The sequence below is a fragment of the Mustela lutreola genome, chromosome 4 (assembly GCF_030435805.1).
Source record: "Mustela lutreola isolate mMusLut2 chromosome 4, mMusLut2.pri, whole genome shotgun sequence".
NCBI lineage: Eukaryota > Metazoa > Chordata > Mammalia > Carnivora > Mustelidae > Mustela > Mustela lutreola.
Window position 1 is genome coordinate 130459641 of NC_081293.1, and position 19073 is coordinate 130478713.

The 19073-nt window shown below is 33.9% G+C and overlaps 1 protein-coding gene across 9 annotated transcripts in view; it reads left to right on the plus strand.

Annotated features, from left to right (window-relative positions):
- AKAP9 (A-kinase anchoring protein 9) overlaps nucleotides 1–19073 on the plus strand; it is a 197080-nt gene that overhangs the window by 105404 nt on the left and 72603 nt on the right. For 5 of the 9 annotated variants that reach the window (XM_059171077.1, XM_059171078.1, XM_059171085.1 and 2 more), the window contains 8 exons: nucleotides 686–782; nucleotides 1969–2061; nucleotides 10102–10440; nucleotides 11712–11936; nucleotides 13007–13147; nucleotides 13632–13735; nucleotides 14480–14575; nucleotides 16229–16434. In XM_059171077.1, coding sequence (XP_059027060.1) covers nucleotides 686–782; nucleotides 1969–2061; nucleotides 10102–10440; nucleotides 11712–11936; nucleotides 13007–13147; nucleotides 13632–13735; nucleotides 14480–14575; nucleotides 16229–16434 — 1301 coding nt within the window. The remainder of the gene's footprint in view (nucleotides 1–685; nucleotides 783–1968; nucleotides 2062–10101; nucleotides 10441–11711; nucleotides 11937–13006; nucleotides 13148–13631; nucleotides 13736–14479; nucleotides 14576–16228; nucleotides 16435–19073) is intronic. The other 4 variants (XM_059171082.1, XM_059171083.1, XM_059171084.1 and 1 more) reach the window with 3 other exon arrangements.

The window sequence follows — 19073 nt, forward strand, 5'->3', positions numbered from 1 at the left end:
AGAAGTGAGAAATTGTATTAGTCAGAAAAAATTATAATTAGCTCCTTTGTTCTTTTTCCCACTAAATATTAAATATACCTTGTTTTTATGACCCAAGTTCAACATTATAAGGAAAAAAATCACTTTTTTATAAAATAATACCTGTAAAACAATATAGAATAAAGACATGAACACCAAAAAATAAATGAATAGATTAAAAACAAAAAATATCTGGAAGTGTCTGTATAAATTAAAAATCTTCCTTTTCTTGCCTCTGCTCCCCAGTTCTGCTAGAGTTAATCATTGTTATTTTTGACATGTATTCATCCAGATGTTTTTTTCTGTGTGTGTGTAAATGATTTTTTTAATAAAAAATGAGATTTTATAGACTTTTTTACTCGGTAATAAAACTTTTTAAAAATGTCTGTCTGTACCTGTAAATAGCTCTACATCATATATTTTTAGTACACGTTCTAAAATGGCATAAAATTCAATGGTGATCTGTTGAAATATTCTCTCATTCAGTTGTGTTACTTTAGTTTTAAATGGAAAAATTAGCCAAAAATACTATTTAAGTCACAATACCTGTAACTCTTGATCTGTCATCTTTTTTGCCCCTGCCCTAGTACACATTTTATGCATGCTGTAATTTTGAACTGACCGTAAAACTCAAAATTCTAATTCCTTCACTCTCTTTTTTGTTTAGTTTCTCCATTGATTCGATGGTAATAACTGAATCTGATGTCCAGAAAACAGTATATCCTGGAAGTTGTCTAAACCAGAACACTGATGGTACAATAGAGGTATTGTATCTTTAAATTGTGTGCACTGATATTATTTTTCTTACTGTCATTTTTATATCTGCAGTAATTATCCAATCTCATATTTGCTGAGAGGTAAGCATAATATATAAAGTCTTATATAAAAGACCCAGAATAATACATAAATAAAGAAATTTAATGTATTTTCGTAGCATAGGACTAACACAGTTAAAATTGAGAGTTTTTTCTCTCTAAAAATTTTCTAATTTAAAATTTGTCTTGTTTTGTATAACATTAGCTGTATTAACAAATTAGTTTCAATGCCCTTGCAACAGCTTTTCTTGCCACCATAGGAAGTTGAATCAGTTCACGTCTAGAATAGTATTTAGGAATCCTCAAAATTCCCAAAAGATGTTATGGCTGGAACAATAGACAAGGCTTCCTTCAGCACAGGCCATCTGATATATAAAAGCCCCTCATCTTTTACAGTATAGGCCTGCACATTCTGCCTATCCTCAACATTTTATATACTCCCATTTCGTAGCCACTTTTCTGAAACTTGCAGCTGCAAAACCCTTATTTTACTTCAGTAGATTTTTGATTCTTAACTCCTATAGAAAACAAAGATTATTGCATTCTCTTGTTTTGGATAGAGAGGAGAGATGTCTACATATCTTGATTCTTCTATACTCATCCTCTATGGAGTATTCAGATAATAAATAGCTTTGATGCTGAGAATATGTTTCTATTTTTTTTAACTTTATGTTTTTTCTAGTTGAAAAGGTAATTTGTATTTGCAGAGAATTGGACAGTATTAATAAATATTAGGAAGATAAAAATTGCTTATAATTTCATAAGCAAAGATAGCCACTATTAACATTCTTAAAATTAAAAACTTCTTAATTATATTTATGAAGTGTCTTTATTGCACTGTAGAACTATGTATTGGTAATTAGAATATATAAATATATTTCTCACTTAGCATCATTAAGTTTGGTGTATTAAGTACATTTTTTGTAAGTGCATTATTTAGTAGAATTATACACTAGAATTATTCACCAGAATTATTATTTTTAAATAAGAACAGAACTAAAACATACTTATTGGAACTTTACAGAAGTTTTCTAAGAAACATTGATCTTTTGAGGATATTTGAGGATAGAAGTTTAAAAATAAGTGATGTGTGATTAGTATAAACAAGTATGTTATATTTTGCTCTTTAATTTAGTTTTCTGGTGATTTTGGAGTGAAACAGGAAACAAATATGGTTAAGTTGCTGGAAAAACAGTACCAAGAACGATTAGAAGAAGAAGTAGCTAAGGTAAGTTTATACTTTGGCAGGTTATTATGGTTTATATTCCCTTTAGGCCTTTAAAAAAAATAGATTTTAGGGACGCCTGGGTGGCTCAGTGGGTTAAAGCCTCTGCCTTCGGCTCAGGTCATGATCCCAGGGTGGTGGGATTAAGCCCAGCATCATGCTCTCTGCTCGGCGGGGAACCTGCTTCCTCCTCTCTCTCTGCCTGCCTTTCTGCATACTTGTGATCTCTGTCTATCAAATAAATAAATAAAATCTTAAAAAAAAAAAAACACATAGATTTTATTGATAGTAATGCACTTTTTTTTTAAGTTTAACTATTTTAGTAGTCTCTATACCCAACATGAGGCTCGAACTCAAGACCCTAGAGTTAATGCTCCACTGATCAAGCCACCCAGATACCCCTGCACTTTATTTTTTAAAATTGTTATTACATAGCTTATCTTTAAATTGTCAGCTACTGCTATCAACTGCATTTGCCTTTTAAATGGATTATTCTGTGAATTTTTCTTTAAGAAAAGCATTTTTCTACTCAACCAAGTAGTTATGTGTTTGGGTATCTCTCTGCTGAGTAGTGTTCTATTGTACGGACAAACCTTTGTTCATCGCCTGTTGATAAAAAGTTGGGTTTCCAGATTTGGCTTTTATTAATAAAACTTCTATGAGCAAAAAAAGAAAAGCATTTTTCTTAATATGGGATAGTAATTAGAAACTTTTCAGGGACGTCTTGGTGGCATAGTTGGTTGAGCATCTGCCTTCAGCTCAGGTCATGATCCCAGAGTCTTGGGATCTAGCCCCATATCGGGTCCCCTGCCCAACAGGAAGTCTTCTTCTCTGTCTCCCTCTCCCCCTGCTTGTGCTCTCTCTCTCTCGTGCTCTCTCTCAAATAAATTAATAGATCCTTTAAAAAAAAAAAAAAGAAACTTTTTAGAATGCCATAAAAAGTCTTTATAAATTTGTTGCCTTGTGAATAATATCTTATAATGGAGTTTCACCTCCCCTGAAGGTGGGGAATATGGTAGGAAATGAGAGAGAAAGTGCTTAGTCTTCTATATATTCTCTTTGCTTATCTCCTCCCAGAGAAATTACTATAATGTTAACTATAGATACCGTTAGCTGCTGTGCCCAGAGGTATTCTTTTAAACTCTTCTTTCTTTCTCTCTCTCTCTCATTCTCTCAAATAAATAAGTAAATCTTTAAAAAAATAAATGCTTATGCCTGATTGGGGTCTTATATTGGAACAGTTAAATTCTGATTTTCTTTGCTGCTTTTTTATAATACTTCAGCTGTTCCAGTATAACAATCCCCGTGGATATGGGCACTTTAAAGGAGGAGGATGTTAAGGTATACAGAAAATACATAAGGAATTAGGTTAAACATAAATCAGAAGGGGAAGATCCAAGAAATATTATGGGCTGAAGGACTTAATCACTTCTGTATTTGTACTGAATGTTTGCTTCTTGGAGATCAAAGTAAAAAGTGAGGCACCATAGCTCTCCTTATTTAGTTCTTTAAAGAAATGCAGATTTTCTCTTGCACATCACTCTTTAAAAAATTTCCCAAGTGAAACATGATAGCAGGGCATTATAGCAGTTATGAGCATGAGGCTTGATATAGGATATACCATGCTTTAAATTCTTGTTCTTCTGACTTACTACATTTATGATCTTAGGAAAGTTACTTAACTTCTGAGTCCATTTTCTCTGTGTGAAAAGAGGGAAAAAAGGAAGAAATAATTTTTATAATGATTCAGTGAACTAATCTACCTAAACCACCTAGTAGATGATAAAGACTCATAAATAAGATTTTTAAAGTAGTCATATTACTGTGATAATGGTGATGTTACAAATATGTATTTTTTAAAGATTTTATTTATTCATTTGAGGCAGAGAGATTGTCAGAGGATGAGCAGGGGGAGAGGCAGAGGAAGAGGGAGAAGTAGACTCCCTGCTGAACCAAGAGCCCAATGGGGGAACTCTACCCCAGGACCCAGGGATCATGTAGTTAGATGTATAACCATCTGAGCCACCAGGTGCTGATAAATATTTTTTGTAAGACATTAGTCAGCTAAGCAGATGGCAGAGCACCAAAGTGTATAGGACATTGAAAACTGTCCCTAAGACATCCAAGGTACTGTGGTCCAAGAGATTCAGCTTGATATTAGAATAATGCAGATTGTTGACATTCACTACCAATACTGATAGGATTATACTCTATCCTCTTAGATAGGATGTTGGAAAAAGATTGAGAACCCTTGTTTAAAAAATACAGGGTGTATAGAAGAAACCCAGTTAGGGGTAGCGATTCCTAATATACATCATATTAGATTCAACCTGTGATTTGTGTACTTACTACTGAAAATAAACATTTATTTATATTTCACTGCCAGACAGTGTTTTAAGTGCTAGGGTATAGCAGAGGTAAAAGAAGATGAAGTGTTTGCTCCCATAGATCTTACATTCTAGTTGGTGCAGATAGACCCTGTTATAGATGGTGGCAAGTACTATGAAAAGAAAAAAAACCTAGATAATAGAACTATTAGGAAATCCCATGGTGTTATTGATACAAGGTTATCACGGAAGACCTCTTAAAGTGGTAGAAGAACCCTGAAGGAAATGGGAGAGTAAATCACGAAGGTAACAGGTTGAGTACCTTTTGAGAAAGTGTTTCGAAGAGGTGGCCAGGAGTGTGAAGACTACTTGCCCAGCCACAGCTTTGCTGAATTAGAGGACAGTTTGATTCAGTCCTACCACCCTCACAGTTAGGGGACCCATTCGGTGAAAAATTGTGAAATCCTGGCACAGATTTATCTTCTCAGCAGATGTAGCTGGATACAGGAGGAATAAATAAAAGGGAAAAGGACAAGGGCTTGCCCTTCAGGGGAAGGTAATTGCTGTAGGTTATTTGACATAAGCAACTGGGAGAATGAAGTTGCTATTAGGTGTCAGAAAAGACTACAAAACAGTAGTTTTTGGAGAGGAGAGGTAGACCTTCAACATAAGAATCCAGACCCATTAAATGCAAACACTTCATAAATGTTTAAAAATAAATATTGAATAAGTGGTAGTTATATGAATCTAGAGTTCAGGAAATAGGTAAGACTAGACATGAAAATATGGTAGCCTGTAGGGCAGTGTTTTTCAAACTGTGAGTTAAAACTCACAGCTATAACTCATCTTTAAGTTATAAAAACAGTTTATTGGTTTGAGTCCAGGATTTTAACATAATAACATAATAGGAAAGTTCATTACATAAGGGTGCCTGGCTGGTTCAGTTGGGGCGGTGCTCTTAATCTCTGGGTTGTGAGTTCAAGCCCCGTGTTGGGTATGGAGCCTACTTAAAAATTAATAATAAACACGGGTAACTATGTACACTTTGGGTGTCAATATAAAATATTTTTTTATTGGTATGTATGTGTTTACCCTGGTTACAGTGAAAAAATTTGAAAAACACTAATGTAGTGACTGTATATAGAAGAGAGGTCTGGGAGCTGAGTCTGGATAATGCTAATGTTGAGAGGTCAGAGAAATGAGGAAGAACAAAGAAGATGGAGAAAAAGCAGTGAATTAAATATGGGAAGAACAAAGATTGCATTACAGTAGACAAGTAATAAAAGTATATCGAGAAGAGAATGTATTAAACTGTGTCAAAGCTTTCTGATAGGTCAAGAATGATTAGAACTGCGAATTAATTATTGGATTTTACAATGTGAGATCATGGGTGACTTTTACAAGAACACATTTGATGGGGTGATGCAGACAAACTGATTAGATTGGATTTGAGAGAGTGAAGGGGAAGAATGAAGAAGGAATTTTACTTGAAAGAAGATCAGAGAAATAGAGTGGTAGCTCAGTATAATAGAGCAAGCCAAGCAGTACATTTTTGTTATTGCTGTTTTGTTTCTGTTTAAGAAGAAAGATATCATATTTCCTTGTTAATAGAGATGATTAAAGAGAGAAGGAAAAAATAGCTAATTCAGGAGAGAGAGAAAGAGTTGTTGGAGCAGTGTCCTTGAGAAGAGAAGAGATGTAATCCCTGGAAGGTTGCCATTAGATAGGAGCATGGCAGTTTAATCCATAATAACAAGAAGGAAGGCAGAGAATATTGCTTCCTGATTCAAGATGTGTTCAGATACAGTATTTGGAGCTTTGGAAGTTCTCTTCTGATTGCTTCTATTTTCTCCCTAAAATAAGAAGAAAGATCAGCACCTGAGAATGATAAAGGAAGAGAAGACACTGAAGGTTTGAGGCGAGAGGGCCGTCTGGGAGAAGGAATAATAAGTGGAAAAGACAAGGGAAATTGAGTAGATTTGCCCAGTGTCCTGAAGGGCTCATGCAAGGGTAATAGTTTACAGATTTAAAATAAGACCAGTCAGCTTGGTTGAATTTTTTTTTTTTTCTCCTCAGCTAAGCTCGTTTTATACAGGCAGAGAGTACACAGAGTCACCTATAATCACAGGTGGAATTTCCTTAGATAGCATAGTGAAATGGAAAGGAGAGAATAACGAGGTAATTGAGTCTTCAGTTGAGTTTTTTAGTTTTCAGACCATATAGCTCTTTTAATTATTTGTTACTCATTTCTAGCTAAAGAAAGTGATCTTTATGATACAGACTTTTCAGAATTTCAAAAACTTCCTTTGTGACCTAACATGGCCAGATTTTTGTTGTTATCATCTTTCCTGAGGTTTAATTTGCATATAATGAAATTCACCAGCTGTAAGTGCAAAATTTGGTGAGTTTTAACAGGATGTTTAGTTATGAAACCAACTCAAAATGGAGATATAAAACATTTACATCACCCCCAAGTTTGTTCATATTCCTTTGGAGACAGTCACCTTCTTTTTATATTGCTCGATTCTGTTTGCTAATATTTTGTCAAGGATATTTATGTTTGTTTTCGTGAGGAACATCATCCATAGTTTTGTTTTCTTGTACTGTCTTTGGCTATGATATCAGGATAATAATGCTGGCCTTGTAAAGTGTTGAAATATATTCCCTTTTCTATTTTCTGGAAGAATTTATGTAGAATTGGTTTTATTTTAGTTTATTTTATTTTGGGGGAGAGGGGCAGAGGGAGAGGGACAAGCAGACTCTGCACCGAGCACGGAGCCCAATGCGGGGTTCAGTCTCACGACCCTGAGATCATGACCTGAGCTGAAATCAAGAGTAGACACTCAACCAACAGCCATCCTGGCACCGTGGTACTATTTTATTCTTAAATATTTTGTAGAATTTGCTAGTGAAACCAACTGGAATTTTCCTTTACAGAAGGCTTTGTTAATCTAGGAATTCAATTTCTTTAATAGTTTTTTTTTTAAGGTAATCTATTTTAGAGTGAGCTTTGTTAGTTTGTGTCACTCAAGGAATTGGTCCATTTCATCTAAACTGTTGAATTTATGTTGGTGAAGTTGTTTATACTATTCTTTTATCACTTAATGTTTGTGGGATCTGTATGTTATCTCTGTTTTCTCTTTTTTCTTTCTCATTCGGGCTAGAAGTTTATCAGTTGTATTGATATTGTCAAGGATCCAGCTTTTGGGTTTTCAAAAAATTGCCTTTGTTTTACTTTCATTGATTGCTTTTCTTTATTTTTTACTTGTTTCTGCTTGCTTTGGGTTTAAGTTGCTTTCTTTTTCAGGTTTCCTAAAAGATCTTTCCTCTTTCCTAATACATATATTTAACTGCTGTAAGTTTCCCTTTAAGCACATCTTTAAACTGCGTTCAACACGTTTTCATTCAATTGAAATATTTGGTTTCTTTTGTGACATCTTTGATTCGTGAGTTACTTAGAAATATGTTGTTAAATTTCTACATTTTAGGGGTTTTCAGATATCTCCCTGTTAACTTAATGTATAATTTTTAATTTCTTTGTGGTCAGACATACCTTGTATGATTTCAGTTTACTTTTTTTTTTTTTTAAGATTTTATTTATTCATTTGACAGAGATCACAAGTAGGCAGAGAGGCAGGCAGGGAAGGGGGGAAGCAGGCTCCCTGCTGAGCAGAAGCCCGATGTGGGGCTTGATCCCAGGACCCTGAGATTATGACCTGAACCGAAGGCAGAGGCTTAACCCACTGAGCCACCAAGGCGCCCCTCAGTTTACTTTATTGCCCTAAGTATGTTCTGGTTGAATGTTCTATGCATATTTGAAAAGAATGAGTATTCTGCTGTTCAGACTTCAGTTTTCCTCTGGTATTATTTCTCTTTAGCCTGCCTTGGCAACAAATTTGGCATACAACATACTGTATGTCATCTAATGTTTGAATTGTATATTGAACATTTTGAATATTGTATGGACACTGGGTCTTAAAATATTCTGGAAAATGTGAATTCTTTTTTAAAAATAGTCCTAATAGGGACAGACCACAAGTTCTGTTTCACCTTCCTCACACAAATTTCTTCAACTTTTGATGCCCTCTGCAGTTTGCTTGCTTTTGTTTACTTTTCAGATCTCTCTGGTAGTTGCTTTTATATTTTGTTCACTTTTCAGTTGTGGGAGAGAGGGGCCATAGTGGGTTTCATTTGTGCTAACTAGAATTACTAATCTCTGTCTTATTTTTTTTATTCCACAATTTAGATAGAATTATTGCTTTATACCTATCAGCGTTTAGATTTATCTACATATTTACAAAAAGAACTTTTAATGCTCTAATCCTTTTTGCATCTAATGGCTGCCTTCTAGGATCTTTTTCTGCCTTTTGAGAAACATCCTTTAGAAATTCTTTCACTTACAATCTACTAGGAGCCAGCTTTTTATTTCATGCTTTTATTTTGCTTTTATTCCTGAAAGTTGGTTTTATTGACCATTCAAATCTGGGTTGACAGTTATTTTAATGTTAGAACTTTAAAGATAACCTTTCATTGTTTTCTGATTTCCTCTTGTTTCTGCTAAGAAAGTCCTTGTCATTTTAATTGTTGTTCCCAAATAGGTAATACATCTTTTTATTCTGGAAACTTGTAAAAACTCTTTGGTGTTCTCTTTATTTGTCCTTCCAAGATTCATTTGTCTTCTCCATTAGGAGCGATACCTTATGTATTCTTATCTATTACCCATGAAAGAGTTCCTTTCCATTATTCCCTAATATATCCTCCTGACACAGTGGTTAGATGTTGGATGAACATTCCCACTCTATCCTTCATCTCTCTGCTTCTATTCATATTTTTAATCTTTTTGTCTGTATTGCATTCTTAGTATTGAGAGACAAGCAGATCAGATTCAGAACAGGAAATTAAAGTAAAAGCTAGTCTTGAGGTCTTACCACTAGTTGGAGAAGATTAAAGGCATGTAAAATAGAGACTATCTCTGTCACTTTCTGTAAGATTTCTTTTAGTTTAAAACCGTTTTGAGGGGCATCTGGGTGGCTCCATTAGTTAAGCATCTGCCTTCAGCACAGGTCAGATCCCAGGGTTCTGGGATCAAGCTCTGCATCAGGCTCCCTGCTGAGCAGAGAGTCTGCTTCTCCCTGTCCTTCTACTCCCCCCTTCCCCTGCTCATACTTTCTTTCTCTCTCTTTCAAATAAATAAGATCTTAAAACTTAAATAAACAAATAAATAAATAAAACCATTTGACTGGTAACTTGCTTTTTAAATTCTTGCTGGTATGATGTGGATGGAACTAGATGGTATTATACTAAGCAAAGTAAGTCAATCAAGAGAGACAGTTATCATATGATCTCACTTATATGTGGTATTTAAGAAACAAAACAGGAAATCATAGGAGAAGAGAGGAAAAAGTAAAACAAGACAAAACCAGAGAGGGAGACAAACTGGCAAGAGACTCTAAATCGTAGGAAACAAATTGAGGGTTGCTGGAGAGGAAGCAGGTGGAGGGAAAGCAGGTGGACGGATGGGGTAACTGGATGATGGACATTAAGGAGGATGTGATGTAGTGAGCACTGGGTATTATAAAAGACTGATGAATCCCAGGCCTGTACCTCTGAAACCAGTAATACATTATATGTTAATTAATTTAAATTTTGAAGTTATTTAAATAAATAAATTCTTGCTGATATTTATAAATCTAATCCTTTTTGTTTATTTCTTTAGGTCATTGTGTCAATGAGTATAGCATTTGCTCAACAAACTGAACTATCTAGAATAACTGGGGAAAAAGAAGATACTACATTGTCAAAACAAGCACATGCTTTCTGTCAGCAAGAACATTTAAATGAAATGAAATTATCAGAGGGTCAAACTTTTGAAGCAATGGACATGAAATTTAAAGAAGAATTTAAACCACTTAGTAAAGAGTTAGGGGAAGATGGAAAGGAAGTTCTCTTATCAAAAAATGATAATCTTGATGATATACTAGAGTCGAAGGACCATGAACTGACTATTTCAGAAGAAATGTTCTCCAAAGATAAAACATTTATAGTCAGAGAACCTGTAAGTATGGTTTCCTTGTATAAAAAATTGTGGCTTCCCTCAAGATAAAAATATTACCAGTAATTAATGTTTCTTAATGAAAAAGGAAAGTATCTAATCTAGTCTTGACTTAGGGATTCGAATTATGAATATGTTTTATTACTTACATATGAATAAATGATTTAATACTATTATTAAATAAAACAAGTCTGGTTCATAGTATAGTTAATCTTGTACATATTGTGAATGGTAAAATCTCATTGTAAGTTATACCTGCATTATTTTCGTTTTAGTCAATTTAAGATTATTGTCTTATAGTTTAGGAATATGTATGAATAAAATATTTGCTTCATTTAATGTGATGATAACATCACAAGGAAATAGCTACCTGTTTAAGAAGAAATTTAAGATACTGTACTCTATCTACTAATTCTCTTCTTCTTTGCTTACTCATTAATGGAGGCTCTATTCTGTCTATACCACAATCATTTGTACATTTAGCAAAGTAGTAAATCCTACATTTTAAAATTACTTAAATCCAGATTTTTTATTAATGTTCAGGATATGTTGTCTTGTTTAGAGTCATATTCAAATAAAATTGTCCACTTCTACATGAAGTGCAAAACTAAGGTATTTGTGAAAACCTCTTTATTTTACCAGCAACTGTTCATTTAAGTAGTAGTTCTTTGGGAATTGAAGTAAGTGTGAACTTCATTAAGGAGTTGATTTCTTATGAATTTGAGAAAGTGGAATATAAAGCCTTTATTTCCAAATAAAAATTATTAAAAGTTGTTTCTTATCAAGCAGTTCTCTGTAGTACTGTGATAACCATTGCATAATATAATTAGGTAAAATTTTTCATGTTTTACAAATATAATTTTAAATTATAAATATTACATTTATATTATCTCCCCATCATAAAATGTCAGGAGGGATAATGGAGTTATAGCTTCATTAAGAACAGGAGGGCATCCTGAGGATTTTAAATTTTTATTCTCCTCCTCCCATAAAATCAGATTGCATCTAAACTACTAAACAACTCTTTTGCTTTTAGAGGATAACGTGTAATGATAATAAACTAACTTTACACCGAATTGGAATTATAATGAAGACAGATTTCTTTTTCTTTTTTTTTCTTAACTTTATGTTTTAGTTTAGTAATGGGGAGAAAACATCAGGTGCTTTGTGGGTTAGAACTGCGTTCATATTTGTTTCTAATGATTTTGATGCTGACAGGTTTCCATGAAATGTTTTATGCATGCTGCCTTTTTTTTTTTTTTTTTTAATTGTAGATCCATGATGAGATTTTGGTATCGAGTATAGATGCTTCTAGACAACTAATGTTAAATGAAGAACAGTTGGAAGATATGAGGCAGGAACTTGTACGGCAATACCAAGAACATCAGCAGGCAACAGAACTGTTACGGCAGGCGCACATGCGCCAGATGGAGAGACAGCGAGAAGACCAGGAACAGCTGCAAGAAGAGATTAAGAGACTGAACAGACAATTAGCCCAGGTATAGGACTTAGAGGCCCTTTTCTCCCCAATTAAAATAACAATATTCTTTATGTAGCCTTTTTTTGAAAGTTAAAATTATTGCCAAATTACAAATAAATACAAATATTTAACATTAGGAACAGACTCCATCAGCACAGCAGCCTTAAATCTTGTTAGGAACACCTGACTCAACTTTGGAGTGCCTGTCCTCTGTGCCATTTTATTTATCTGCCTTTTTTGCTATTGGAAAAGTGGCTACAAGGTTGTTTGTATGTTTGTTTTGAATCATTCCATTGACCATACACAACAAAAGCACTTTTACAATTTTGGAAATTCTTTGTGCTAAGATGCATTTGATAGTCATTTTTCCTATATTCATTTCTAGTTTTGTGAGTCCACCAATTAGCATCTCCAAGATTTACCTTTATCTATCTTTAATCTGTCTTTTTAATCATGAATGGGAATCTGAAGTAGTATGTTTCTGGAACTTTGTCCAAGGAAACATCTCTTCTTGATTTGAGAAATGCAGATTTACATAACATTCTTGTCCCTTTTCTTACTCCTTGGTATTTGGGAGCTGGATTCTTATCAATTGCTATATACAGTGTACTCACAAAATCATTACAGAAAAGCAAGAAATATTTATATAGAAGTTCCTATAAAAACAAATTTATTCAATTTATCTTGGAAACTTAAATGAGATTTAAAAAATAGAGAAATCTTGAAATGTATTCTTTCAAATATAGAATAATAAGAAAATTGGGAGTTGAACATAAAACATATCATTTGGAAAAATTGGTGTTGCTTTTCTTCATCGCATTTTGTGAATTTAAACCTGATTTTTCAATGCAAAATTGGCATATAAAAATAATATTAATTGAGCTTCACAAATTCCTGAATTAGCTTTTTTAAGTTTCAAATTTTGCATTGAACTTTATATGTGCTTTTAACCCCTAATCATGGGATGTAACTCATAGGTAGAAAGGGCTTCTTGGTTCTAGGGGGTTAAAAAAAATCTGCTAATTATTTCTGCTTTTTTTTTTCTTCTATCGCAAACAATATTCTCTCATGACCTTTTTTCTTATTTAGAGATCCTCAATAGATAATGAAAACCTGGTTTCAGAGAGAGAGAGGGTGCTTTTAGAGGAGCTGGAAGCACTAAAGCAGCTGTCTCTAGCTGGAAGAGAGAAGCTGTGTTGTGAGCTGCGCAACAGCAGTACGCAAACACAGGTAGTATGGACTTTGGCCCACCTAGGAGCAGTGGATCAACAATGCAGTAGGATCTGTTTGTCTTTGTTGTTGGTATGAATGTGTTTTTATAGGTGTTGAGCTTAATGTATTTGTGATTGTTTACATCCAAGGTAGGTGGAGTCAAGATTTTTACCTTCTATTTAAGGTAATTTGCATAGGACATTACTATAGTAGCAACTATTGTTTCACCAGGGAGCAACCTAACAAACTTGATGTCACACTAGAGCATGCATTAATTTGAACCCATTAAACTTCTTTTCATCTCTGCATTAGGTTGCTTATCTTTTTTGATAATGCTAATCCCTTTATAAAATGTAGTTAAATATTATTTGGAAGATTATCTGTTTTGCCTGCAGAGTTTTCTGTCTCACCTCATAACAATGTAGAAGAACGACATGATTTTTCCCAGATGACAGGTTTTCTTTCTGTTTTGTCCTCTCTACCTTTACATAAACTTAAGCAGAATGGAAATGAAAACCAAGAGGAAATTGAAGAACAGATCTTTAAAGAAAAGGAGTCAGACAGAAAACCTGAAGATGTGCCTCCTGATATTCTGACTAATGAAAGGTATGCAGAATGTGTGGGGTGTTTTTTTTTTTTTTTTGGTACAAAGGGAATTAAATAGTTGTGTCAGTGTGGTAAACTTTGTCCTTATTTTGATCTTGTACATTTATTTGTCCATTTTATTGTATATGTAAAGAATTTTCAGTTTTTGATTGTTAAATAGAACAATTTTTTAAAATCTTTTTTATATGTAAAGCAATTTTTGTTTGGATATTGACCATGTACTTACCTCAGCAAATGGTAAGGCACTATTTGATTATTGAACCTTTCTCGATGAATTTTATTCTGCTCATATGCCATTTTTTATCCTAAAAAACACAGTTGCACTTGTGAGTACATTTCTTCACTTCATGGACATGCATTCAATATAAGTCACCCACTTGCTTGTGATGAGGAAAAAAAATGAAGTATGATAGTCTGCGATTAGCTTCTTTCTTTAATTTACTGCATATCAGATGAGAACTTTTAATCCATATCCCACTTTTATAGAGGAATAAATTAATGATCCGATGTTAACAAAACTTTCCCTGACTTGATTTTGTAGATGTTAATATTTAATTGTAAAATATCAAATGAGAATTTACCCCCAAATTAAGGACTGTAAGCATAATATTTTAAAATTTGTTTTATTCAAATGAAAATAATTTCTTTAATTTTAAATTAAACTAATACCTACTAACTTAATTTCCTCCTTTTCCAATTTCTGTGACTGTCAACCCTCTGTGTCCTCCTAACCTCCTTCCTCAGCTTGCATGGAGGAATTTGGCCCCTAAGATTTTGGCTTCCCCATTGGATCATCAGTATGGAACGCAGTCAGTATGGAACTCAAACAAGAAAGACAGTGTATGAAAATTAGAGTTACCATGGCAATATAAAATAAACCTTGTTTATTTTATATTATTTATCTCTGATTGGTATATTTTTAAAACAATGTAGTGTTTAATTTTTAGGAATTTTTGCAGCAAGTGCTAATAAATGAGTATTCATATTTATTTCTCTTTACCATCATATTAATTTTAACTACTTTTCTTACTTAGAAATATTTTCAAATTATCCTAGCCCTGAGGCATTTGAGGCTTTAACAAAACCTAAGAAAAAGTTAAATAAAACCCTTGACTGACTTACTACTAACTGAATTACTTAGAGTTTTATTTTTAATGCCTGGTCTCATGTAAGCAGAGAACTTGATCTAGGTACAAAAATAGAACTGTCTCGTTCACTTGACAAATACTGAAGGAAAACTTGTCCTTTTATTACCTTGTCTTAAAATAGTTATGTCATGTGCCTGTGAAAATAGATACCCTTTAACCTGATTTTTGGTGATCTCCCACAGTGTGAAGTTGAGAGAGCAAACTGTCTTAAGACAGAGGACCTTTACCATGAAAGTCTCTTACTTCATCTATATGTATAAAGTTTGCTACTGTTATAGTACTCTTACTGAATTAAGCTATTAGGACAAGAGAATTGTTTCGCTATTGCAAAGGTTAATCACATAATCTTCTGAATCAGCATTTTATGGAAGTATATTTCTTGACATGAAAAGGTATTTCTGTCAAGCAAAAAAACAAAACAAAATATAAAAACTCTTTGTCCAGGATAATTCCATTTTTGTTTTTAAAATGAATATATTTATGAGGTAGAGGGGAAGGCTAGAAAGATATTAAAATGTTAACAGTGATTATTTTTGCTGAGATATTTAGGTGGGTGGTTAGCAATATTTTTGAATTTTTTTGAAAATGAAAATGTTTGACATCTTTTTAAAAAGACAGATGTATTATTCCATTTGGTTGAAAATGAATTCTTTCTACTGGCTGAAATGATTGTGGTTTATATAACTTGAGAAATTTGTGTCTCTGGAGCAGATATAATAAAGAATGTCCTATGATATTCCCTCTGGTATTGGCAGATAGTGATATTGCACAGTAGACCTTTTTAAGAACAGGTCTTTGCCTGTTTTTGTAATTTATTTAGATTATCACCAGGAAGTTATAGAAATACACATTTTTCTGGTGGAGTTTTTAAATTATATTTTAAATTATAGGTTTGACACAAAGAAGATTAAATGTGAAACGTGTATAAGAACCATAAAGAACCATAAAACCACATATCAGCTTGTATGTGCTTGTTTACTACCACAATTTTTAAAACTTAACTTTTGTATCTCCTTAAAATCTTTTTCTAGTTTAGAAACTTTACTAGCTTAAAACTTTAGTTGTATGATTTCTTTAAGGTCAGTACAGTATTGCACATTTGTAAAAAAAAAAAAAAAAAAGTTATAATTTACTGAGAGACCAAAAATTCTTAGAAGAAAACAAATTTTATAATGTAATTATTAAATAAAAACAAAAGCACTTCATTTAAGTACACTAGCATATTTTGGTAGAGAAGATCATGTGATATTTTTCAAGTCATATTTTGTGGTACATTTTTTGTGGAACATAGCAAAGTGTTTAAAAAAGATCAAACATTTTAATAAATGTTTCTTTATCTATACAGATTTGCGCTTCAGAAAGCTAATAACAGACTTCTGAAGATACTCTTAGAAGTTGTAAAGACAACAGCAGCTGTTGAAGAAACAATTGGTCGCCATGTTCTTGGTATTCTAGATAGATCTAGTAAGGTCCAGTCGTCTGCTAGCTTGATTTGGAGGTCAGAAGCAGAGGCACCTATAAAGTCATGTATCCATGAGGAACACACAGGAGGTACGAGTTATGTATGCCATCGAGATTACCATAAATTATGCTCAGTAATTCTTTCTGAATTCAAGGCAGTTTTGCTATGTGTTGAAAATACAGAAGAGACAATATTAAAGTTTTTCCAACAAAAAGTCTTCAGACACAAGTACTTGGGAGCCAGTATTCTCAAAACACCATTATTGTATAGCATTTGCAATGTTATCTTGGAGTTGTTTTAGATACCCAGATTTAACCACTTTGTTATATAAACCAGAGACTATTTAATTTCTCCACCATAAAAGAAAATTTCCAGATCACTTCTCAGGACTCTTATCAATAGCCATGAGATAGTGGGAACATCCTGAAACCACCCTATAAGATGAGTAATAAAGAGCTTTTAAGAATCAAGCATCAGGGCGCCTGGGTGGCTCAGTGGGTTAAGCCGCTGCCTTTGGCTCAGGTCATGATCTCAGGGTCCTGGGATCGAGTCCCACATCAGGCTTTCTGCTCAGCAGGGAGCCTGCTTCCTCCTCTCTCTCTGCCTGCCTCTCTGCCTACTTGTGATCTCTGTCTGTCAAATAAATAAATAAAATCTTTAAAAAAAAAAAAAAAGAATCAAGCATCAGTTTCACATTTCTGTTGAGATGGTTAGAAGGAAGTTTGTTTTTTTTTTTTGTTTGTTTTTTAAAGATTTTATTTATTTGACAGAGAGAAATCACAAGTAGACGGAGAGGCAGGCAGAGAGAGAGAGGGAAGCGGGCTCCCTGCTGAGCAGACAGCCCGATGCGGGACTCGATCCCAGGACCCTGAGATCATGACCCGAGCCGAAGGCAGCGGCCCAACCCACTGAGCCACCCAGGCGCCCCAAGAAGGAAGTTTTGATAAGAAACTGAAGACTTGATCTTTAGACTGTCCTCTGTTAGCTCCTTTCTTCCTCTCCGAAAAGTGTTTTTGAAGAATGACAATGTGTGTGGATCCAAAGGTTAGATCCTAACATGACATAGCTCTCTTCCTAATTCTCCCTTCTTCCAGCCGTGTGGGCTGGGCTCCTCTTCGAATGTCTTACTTTCATGCTACTGACATCTACCCTCTTGTTTTTTAATTCCTTATTGATGAGGGAATCAGACAATCAAAAGGTGAGAAAGTTTTTGTCAGATGGGGAAAATAGGGTCTGGACTCTTGGATCAGCAGATCAGGTCCATACTTTACTACCATTCCACACCCAAGCATTTCTCCCCAGTTAGAGGCCAATCTTCTAAAAATGCCAATATTTGCAATTTTTGAGAGCATTCTGTTTAAGTTTCATATGGAGAAATGAGAAGAAATTATCCCACTTACAGAAAGTTTACCTAATTACAAGCTGGCCAGAGCCTGTTTCCAAGTGCAGAGAAAACTCTATCAGTTGAGTACAAAGATAATTTTAAAAACCTCTTGGGGCACCTGGGTGGCAGAGTTGGTTGAACCTCTGACTTCGGGTTTGGGCTCAGGTTGTGGTCATATATAAAGCCCTGCATCAAGCTCCACCCTCAGCATGGAATCTCGAGTTTCTCTCTCCCTCTCCCCTTCTCACTCATGCTGTCACTCTCTCTCCCTCTAAAATGAATAAATAAATCTTAAAATTTTTTTGAAAAAAAAAAAAAAAAAACCTCTTAATAAAATAAGCTGAAATAATACTGAATTTTTTAACTTCTTTCAAATTCATTCAAACTTTGTAGAAGTATTTTTTCAAATTCACTCTCTGTTAAGCACTCAATGAAGGGCTATTTTATTTCTACATATAGATCTTAATGTTTAGAAAAGAATTAGGTAACACTTTCTTGGTCTTACTGTAAAAGTGTTTATCAAACTAGTTAGGATGACTACTAATGTCATTTGGGGACATTTAGAGGTACATTTTGCATCTTGAGGAAAATATTGGATTAATAGAATTTATCATTTAAAACTGAATTTTCTGATAAACTTAGAAGAATATATTGGCTTAAAAAAATTGACACTGTTCCCTTCGTAAGATTTTTTTTTATGTTCCTTCATATTTTTCATGGAGTCTTATTGTAAAAAGTCAAAGGAACTTGTGAAATATTTCTTTCATGTCTCACTTAATATGACTGAAAAAGTTCAGTCTTACTCTGATTATGAAACAACATTTGCTTTTCAGTTTTTATGTATGACTTTTTATTGTAGGTAATAGCACTTGTGATCTGTTTTCAGCTTTCAAGTCCAAACTTGTTTAGATTTTACACATGTATGGACTTGTTAACTCTCTAAAAAAGTAAATAATTGATTTGCTAATGTGTGCTTCCTCATAAGAGTAACCTAGTTTATGAAACTAAAGGGAGATTTCAAGCCAATGTGAAATCAGTTGAACTTGAATGAATATTAAAGTAGTTCATAACAGTAAGTTCCCTTAGAATATGTTGAAAGAAAAGTTCTTTGAGCCTGAACTGTGATGGCTCAGTGGAAGAATGCTCACCTCTGTTACTTTTGCAATAGGAAAATCAATAAAGTTAATACATTTTTTAAATCGTAAAGGAAGGTAACATGAGTACTTAACCATTGACGTGAGCGTGCCTTCCACTTTCAGGGGAAACTAAAGTATTTGAATACCTCCTGGGAAACTGTCTGGACCTTCAGCCCAGGCTTCCAGTCTCCTCGATGACTGCGTATCT